This window comes from Eucyclogobius newberryi, unplaced genomic scaffold (assembly GCF_026437365.1).
Source record: "Eucyclogobius newberryi isolate DKJ021-1_F unplaced genomic scaffold, fEucNew1.0.hap1 SCAF_14, whole genome shotgun sequence".
Taxonomy (NCBI): Eukaryota; Metazoa; Chordata; class Actinopteri; order Gobiiformes; family Gobiidae; genus Eucyclogobius; species Eucyclogobius newberryi.
Window position 1 is genome coordinate 19636285 of NW_027315768.1, and position 8457 is coordinate 19644741.

At 38.1% G+C, this 8457-nt stretch overlaps 2 protein-coding genes across 7 annotated transcripts; both read left to right on the plus strand.

Annotated features, from left to right (window-relative positions):
• Positions 1–1134: 1134 nt before the first annotated feature.
• jagn1a (jagunal homolog 1a) lies at positions 1135–2296 on the plus strand. Its single transcript, XM_072444051.1, has 3 exons — positions 1135–1242; positions 1508–1606; positions 1696–2296. The coding sequence occupies exons 2-3, from the start codon at positions 1518–1520 to the stop codon at positions 2156–2158; spliced, it is 552 nt and encodes a 183-aa protein (XP_072300152.1). The 5' UTR covers positions 1135–1242; positions 1508–1517; the 3' UTR covers positions 2159–2296.
• A 170-nt stretch (positions 2297–2466) lies between these two features.
• Positions 2467–8169, plus strand: tfg (trafficking from ER to golgi regulator). Of its 6 annotated transcripts, none has more exons than XM_072444791.1 (8): positions 2467–2605; positions 3544–3744; positions 4710–4793; positions 5199–5345; positions 5465–5632; positions 5710–5853; positions 6767–6856; positions 7073–8169. In XM_072444791.1, exons 2-8 carry the CDS (start codon positions 3561–3563, stop codon positions 7474–7476), a joined length of 1221 nt encoding a protein of 406 aa, XP_072300892.1. In that variant the 5' UTR covers positions 2467–2605; positions 3544–3560; the 3' UTR covers positions 7477–8169. The 6 variants fall into 6 exon arrangements, with proteins under 6 accessions (XP_072300892.1, XP_072300894.1, XP_072300891.1 ...); XM_072444793.1 differs by having other exon boundaries at positions 2475–2605; positions 3547–3744; XM_072444790.1 differs by having other exon boundaries at positions 2485–2617; positions 3549–3744.
• The last annotated feature ends 288 nt before the right edge of the window (positions 8170–8457 follow it).

Here is an 8457-nt window from a genome sequence, read left to right on the forward strand (position 1 = left end):
CAAAAAGCTGAAGAGCAAAAAATAATGTTGAACTGCTAATTGTGTAAACTGTTTAATCTGTTTATATTTTACCAGATCATAAAAGGAAATCAAATTAAAATCTTTGATATGTTGACTTTGGCTTGGAGCGACAAGACTTTTAGGTATATACAATTAAAAATATATATATACATATAATCAAGAAATAAAAGAAAGTAATGATTATAATCTTTATCAAGTCTTATAAATCTGAACTTTCAAGCGGAATAATATCCAAAGTATATAAATGCATTATGCATAAATGCATAAATGCCTAGACAACCAATCTACTAAAAAAAATCTAAATTAGAAAGGAAAAAGAGGGGAATTTTGTCTGACAGACGAGGACCACAAAATCTCATGTTTGGAAGGAATTCAATTCAATTTATGTTGGGTAATTCTGAATGCTGGATAAACCAGGAGGCCCGCCATTAACATGTGTTCTGTATTGCACAGAAATTAACAAGGCACTGAAAACAGTTTTTGACACCACAATCCCACTCAATTTCAGAGCTATGTATTTGGACCTCAAAACTCATCCCAAGGACAACATAAATGAATACCTTTGAAACATACATCTGGCGCAGGGAAAAGGCCCATCCAAAAAAAAGATTTATTGCACAAACTGCACCAATGATTAAGGACTGGGCCAACACCATAACTAACATACAGAAAAAAGAAAAGAAAAAAACACTTACGTGATTAATTAAGATTATTATATGGAATTTTATTGATGTTCTTATTAATTTGTTTATGCATTTTCTGTCTGTTAATGTCAAATTCACTGATCATTGACTTCATATATATTTGAATTGATATAGATCCTTAGATATATTTATTTTTTCCCTTTCTTTATTGTAGTAAAGATTTTTTTTTTTACAACAAAACAAATCAAAACAGGCCATATTAAGCTTAAACAATTACATTTCATACATCAAAAATATTTAGGGACATACCATTTTTGTAAGTAATTATGGCTTTTAGTTTAAGCTTTTGGATATGGTGAGCAAATATGTTTCAATTCGTTTAATAAGAATTTAGATGTATTATTTAGATTTATTTTTAAGGACAATAGCTCCATGATGCTGATGCTGAGCGTGAGCTGTTTCCGGTGAGTTTTCGCGCGTGCGCAGTGTGAATCGCTGTAGACTTTCCCGTCTCCTCCCTCTCATCTTTTGTCTGAATCGAAGTGAAAGCTGCTCTTTGGCACGGTACAATATACAGGTGAATATTTCTGCTAAAGTGACACACTGTGTATTACGACGTTTTCGTGTTTATTACAAAATAATCCGTGCTGAACAGCTGGAGTGTTTGGTTCGCTATTCATGGGTTTCAGCGACGCTTCTTACTCATCCATCTTGTTTTGAAATGGTTGTAAAACATTGTTGTATCATGATTATCACATCTCCAGTGTTTGCTAATCCTAATTCGTAGTGCTCCGAATTTCATGTAACCGTTTCTATATTTTATTTATTTATTCATTTAATAGGTTTTTCATCATGACATCACGTGGAGGTTCCAGGTTAACTGGGTTGAATGGAAATGACAAGAAACCAAAAGAAAGACTACTCCCTCCTTTTCAGATGAGGTAAATCCAGTTCCTTCTTGAACATTTGTCAAAAAGTCAATATATTGTATGATCACTGTGTGCTTATTTATTTATTTAATTTCTTGCAGCGCTGCCCTTAAATCGGAGGTCAGGAAATTGAACTTGGTCCACTTTCTAATCTGGCTCTTGGTGGCAGGACAAGTGGTAGTTAGTCACTTCAATCTAGTATCACATGACACCATCTCAAAGCCATATCAATGGGAGTATCCATACCTTCTCAGTCTTCTTCCTTTGCTCTGTAGCAGCTTGTCACTTCCAAAGAATAACATAAGCTATCTTGTCTTATCCATGATTAGCGGAGGACTATTTTCTGTAGCACCCCTAATTTACGGTGGCATGGAGATGTTTCCTGTTGCAAAGCAGCTTTACCGCCATGGCAAGGCTTACCGGTTCATTTTTGGGTTCTCTGCAGTGACTGTTATGTACGTTGTCATGGTGGTTGCAGTTCAAGTACATGCATGGCAGCTTTATTATATGAAAAAACTGTTGGACTCATGGTTTAGTGCTACACAAGAGAAGAAGAAGAAATAACCAAACCTGAGGATATCCATGGCTATTTTATTAAATTGTTTTTGTTTCTAACTTTACTTTTAAATTAAATTTTGTAGTTTACGTTGTAATCTTGTATCGTACTGTATACATTACATTGAAATAAAATAATGTATATACTTTGCATTGTTTGTCAATATGTTAAAATCCAGCCAGGCTGATAGTTTGACTTAACTTGCCAAGTAAAACGCTGTGTAATAAAGACATATAATTTGCCCCCCAAAAAAAGAGATAAAATAAATAGTGCACACAAAGTATCACTGGTAAAGATTGTCAAAATCGTTTTAATGAACTGCGTCTGCGCACGAGGAGTGCCACGTACGTGCTGACGTCGACAGTCTTCTGGTCACTTCCTGATGCTGGCCCAGGTTCTGTGGTAGAAACAGCTGAAACCTGTGAAAAACGGCGTGGTCAAGTGGTCTGACTCAGGTGAATGTTTGCGTCTAGTTAACTTATAACTCATTACATACAACGTGAATACCTCATTTGTTTTAGATGTTACATTACAATTGCAATCAATCTACGTTGGTTAGCATTGGGTGGCTAATGTGTTCGCACACAGCTAACGTCAAATGCTAACATTAAATGTCTCCCGAACAAGTATAGTTTCTGATGTGATATTGTATTTTAATCAAATGAATGTTCTTCAGATGGTATACGTATATTTGCATGGATTTTGAATGTATACGTCACAAGGTTTGGATAATGTCGCTAACTTAGCATGTGTCATGTTTGTCAGTGACATCTATAGATGTGTTAAAACACCATCTGTGTGTGAACAGCTGATCCATAGAACGGTAAAGATGCTTTGAGGAGCCAAAGTGCTTTGAGTAGATGGTCAGGAGGGATGTCTGAGGAATGGACCTTTTACAGACGGTTATACATGTCATTCATACGCCATTAACACACGACTGTTCCTTTAGGCGTGTTCTGTCTCTCCTAAAGACGGTGTGACTCAACACTTGATACCTGGATGCCATGAGCAGTGAGCGTGTTCATAATTTATTCAGAATTAGCTTGTGGATTCGATGGTCTTCAAAATGGCATGCTATTGTTAGCATACAATCCTTAGCATCCACCTAATTATTCCCCGGCCATGACGAGGAAACCGCGTTTCCACTGTTATTGTCCTAAAGTTTGCTGCTGCTGCTGCTGCTGCTGCTCATCTCTCTGCAGCTCTTCCTCAAATCATAATATCTGGAATTTCAAAAAACCTCAACATTTGTTACATTTTTCCCATATTGTTTGACTGAGTTGTTCACTAGTGAAGGCCTACATGCCATCTATGGGTCAAAGTTCATGTCATCTGCTGTACAGTAAGCCTGGACTTTGCTTCTTGTCCTATTAACTCTTTCGTTGGTGGTTAGAAGAGGACAGGCTCACCATGAACGGCCAGCTGGATCTGAGCGGCAAACTGATTATCAAAGCCCAGTTAGGGGATGACATCAGGCGGATTCCCATCCACAATGAAGACATCACTTATGATGAGCTGGTGCTGATGATGCAACGTGTCTTTCGGGGCAAACTGCAGAGTAATGACGAGGTGACCATAAAGTACAAGGATGAAGGTAAGTCTGGAGTCTGTGTACTGGTGTGGTGTTGTATATGTTTTGGGAGATGTATCAAAACATTTATGATGTTTCAGTTGTTGTTTTGGAGATATATAAAGTTATACTATAATATCTATAATTAGTATGATTCAAACTGACCAAACGACACAAAAAACAAAACTACAGATGGGATGGGCAATTATTATTTGAACATTACCAATGATCAGCCGGACTGCAGTCATTGGAGTAACAATCATTTTAAGCACTTTCTGTACCGGCTATTTAATCTATTAATTCATTCATTTCGTGTGATCTTTACTTGGGACACAAGTGCAGACACCTCTTCAATAGTGAAGACAATAATTACATAGAAATGGCAAGAGTAATAATTATTTTCAAAAACAACACACTTTAATTGGAGCAAATGCACAGGTCTGGTCCAGTGGATTCTCCTAAACAATATTACTGCTCTTTGTGGTGAATTTTATGATCCTTTCACATTCTGTGATAATCTTGAACCTCAACCAAGACATTTGCAGGCACATTTTGTACATTCCTGATTAAGGCTGCAAATTTTGAAATACAATAACAAACTACCCAGTCTTATTGCACATAAAGACTGCCACTCTGTAGTTTAGATCAGTACAAACATGTTCTAGAATACATGGAATTATTTTATTTATCGGTCAGTTCATAGGCCTGTTTCTTTTTGTCAGTGTGTTTGAAAATGTGAACCGTGTACAAAACCTTAAACACAAATCCAATTGCAAGTCACAACTAGCTCTGTTATTGATACATTGTTAAAATATTCTCTGAATATCATTATTGAGATAATGCAAATACAATCAACAAAAGTAATCAAGATATAAATTTTTAGCAATATCGTCCACTCCTAGTATGTTGCTTGTTATTCTCTTTTTTAAATTGATCCAGAAATATGTTAACTACAGTATTCCTCCTATTTTTTATTTTGTTTTCTATAGATGATGACCTCATTACGATCTTCGACAGTTCAGACCTCACTTTTGCTATCCAATGTAGTAGGATATTAAAACTGACCTTGTTTGGTAAGTCTTATTGCATATTTGGATGTATTTGTCAAACATTATGACGTTAGTTGTGAAGATTCATTGACCTCTTTTGGCCACTCGAGGGCAGTGTTGCTTTCCAGTTTACCTCACATTCTCACACAGCTGTTTGTTTGTAGTTTGGTAGTTGCTAATTTTAAAAAAATCATTATCATTTGTTTATTTCGTCAGGATAGTGCATGTTAATGAACAGTCATGATTTATTTATCAATCCAGATTGATAAATAAAATGTATTCTCTTCTTGTGCTTGTTAAATATATATATATTTTTAATGCACAATTTGGTGCTACTCATTTTCCATAACCAAAATTGACCTGAAATAAAATGTGTTGCTCTCCATCTCTTTCTTTCTCTTTTATTTAATTTGATGATCCTTTTTCTAGTAAATGGTCAACCACGGCCTTTGGAATCAAGTCAGGTGAAGAATCTACGCCGGGAGCTCATTGAACTTAGAAATAAAGTCAACACCCTTTTGGACAGCCTGGAACCTCCAGCCGAGCCCGGTCTGACCCCAGCCGCTCAGCACAGTGGTGAGAGCGCTTTATTTCTGTTTCTTCAGCCTAAAAAGTAGGGTTTTCAGAAGGACTTTACTCTTCTCTGGGTAAAAAGCTAGAAACTAAAGATGTCATAAATATCATTCCCTCTGTAGAAACGGTAGATGGTCGTGAAGGCAAAGTGGTAGTCGCTGACCACTCAGTGAAACACGCACCTCCAGTGAGTGCAGCCAGCATGTCAGCCTTTGACCCGCTGAAGAATCAAGATGAAGTCAACAAGAATGTCATCTCAGCTTTTGGCCTGAGCGAAGATCAGGCTCCTGGTAAGAAAGCTAATCGTACACAATAAAATGCAGGGTGTTGTCATTTGTTGTATCATTGTTTGAATGTTATGTTGTAGCTCCTCCCCCAGTTGCAGCAGAAGAGCGCTCAGGAACACCTGACAGCATCGCCTCTTCTTCATCTGCAGCTCAACAGCCAGTAGTACCGCCCCAACCACAGCCTCCTTATCCTGGAGTACAAGCGCCCTCTGCTGGCATGGATGGTAGGCAAAATACAGCGTTTCATTTAACTTTAATGAAGAAGAAAAATGTCTATGTCTTGATTTTGAGAGTTTATTATCCATTTCTATGTCTGTTAATCTAACTACTGCATTTAGTTGACCTAAGAAAAGTAGTCACAGATTTAAGAGTTGAGCTCAGAGAAAGTTGAAAATCATTGGTTATCAAACTATTTCTTTACAGAAGACCTCGAGTCTCTTTATGACAGTGATGTATCCAGTGGTCAACATTTTTTTTAAACAAAACTTATCTTTTTTTTACTATTTCCCTATAACTAAACTTCTTTTTAATGTGTTAGAACAGCTTTGTCTAAATACAAATGTGAATCTATAGGCCCATCCCATATTCTGCCATTCTTTTCTGGATCCATGCCGATATTCAATACCACTTTTGGCCATCCTATAATATTAAACACCAAATTGTCCTTTTGGAAGTGCCTCAATGTATAAATGGCTCCTACTTTTAGTCTTTATTTATGTGATTTTCTTCTCCACCTTGGGTCAGATATAGTATGGTAATAGTTCATACAATGTGGAACTGTTTTCAGAGCACATGTTGTCTTTTCCACAGTGTTGATGCTTCTATAGAGAAAGAAAATAAACTCCACTTTCAGAATGTCATGAGAAACCAGTAGACCTTGGAGTGTCCCTCTCGTTTTACCCAAGCTCTTTGCTTGTTATTTGTTGTCAAGTGTGTTTATTCGTCAGGCAAAACCTGGGACTTGTTAACACAGGTGGCTGCTCTGTGTTTTCAGTGGAAAAGTTTGCCTAGTTTTAAACCCTGTCCATATTTCCAATTCATGATTAACAAACTAATGCAATTTATGTACCTAATATTTGATGAATACTTTATAACATATATATATATATATATGTATATGTTGTTTGTGCCTTTTAGGGCAGGTTTACCAACAGTACCAGGCTCCAGGGGGCTACCCCCCAACACAACCAGGTGCCCCACCTCAACAGTATGGTATGCAATATCCTGGTAAGAGCATGCTTTATTCCTCAAATAAAATGCTAAATTAACAACTTGCATAGTTGATTAAATGAATAATTTCACTATTTGTCACTCATTACAGTTGCTAAAGTGTTTTTATTATTAACTATCGATGAAATTCTACTTTGGATGAAAATTGTAAATGCTTTTTATTGAATGTGACGGTCTTTATTTGTCTAGTTAACTGAAATCTTTCCCTCTCAGCAGGATACAGCCCTCAGCCTGGAGCGCCTCAGCCTGGCCCACCACAGCCTCAACAGCCGCAGTTTCAGAACTACGCCCCTCCCTCGTCCCAGGCCCCTGTCCCTGGTCCTTCCCCTACCCCTGGCTTTCAGGGCGGGCAGCAGCCCCCTCATTCAGCTCAGGGACCACAGCAGTATCCACCGGGATCCTTTCCTTCCCAAAACTATACTTCTCAAGCCGCACAACCTGCCAACTACAGCCTGCCACCCAGCTCCCAGCCCGGTCCAGGGTACCAGCCGCGCCCAGCATACACCCCTCCTCCCGGCAGCACAGTCACCCCTCCACCAGGAGCTGCTAACCCCTATGCCCGCAACCGCCCCCCTTATGGCCAGGGCTACGCTCAGCCTGGCCCTGGATATCGATAAAAATGTCAAACGAATGTTTAACCCCTGTGCACCGTGCTCCCTCTTCTGTGGCTCCAGCTGGAGTAGGTAAGGATCCCCGGTTTACTGCTCTGTCCCCTAATTGAATAAATATCGAAACATGACAAGCAAATCTTCCCAGTCTGATGGTTGGTGTTTGTAAGCTGTCTTAAGATACCACTCTGTCCTTGTCCTTATGTATTATGTTGGTTTTTTGTTTGATTTCTTCATTCTTTGTTTGAACAATCCTCTTGAATCTATCATGTAGTTATCAGTCTGTCATCACAGGCCTGGAAGACCAAAACCTGTTGCCCCAGTAACAATTAATTTGGTGGACTGGATGAGAATCGACTGCAGCTCCACATGCTAAAATAGTTTAATTTAGACTTCGATATAACCTAAATTAAATGTTACAGCCTTGTATGTTTTTGTTTGTGTCCTGTCGTCATATGATTTTATTATCACCATGTCGGTATTAATGAAACTGCCCATGTTGGGAACACTAGTAAAAGCAAAGTGTCTGGAAAGGCTTTGTTTAGTTGAATCACACCCTATGGCTTGATACTGCTTTATCTTATCATTGGTTTTACTAATATATCAACACAAATTACACCTTGAAGTGAGATTAGTTGTTTGTATAAACTGTATGTAAAGAAGTGTAACTTTTTCTGGAACCTAATAAATGATTGAAACCCATCTTTAGTACATTTGTACTTTGTTTAGAAAACAGTTTTTGGCTGTATGTATGTCTGTCTGTCTCAATGCTGCTCATGCTTTCTGAGTTCATGTCTGCGTGTTAGGTTTGGCTTCTTTCTGCCCTTTCTTCCCAAACCGGATTTGGAAAAAGTGTGGTAATGCCGGTATTTTGTTTTTCCTTCTTCTGGGCTGTGGTTAGCTGGGAAGTTTGCCATGGGAGCGTATGGTTCTCTCACGTCACTGCCCTGTTAAGTGAGAAGAATTGTATGTAAATATCACAATAAACTT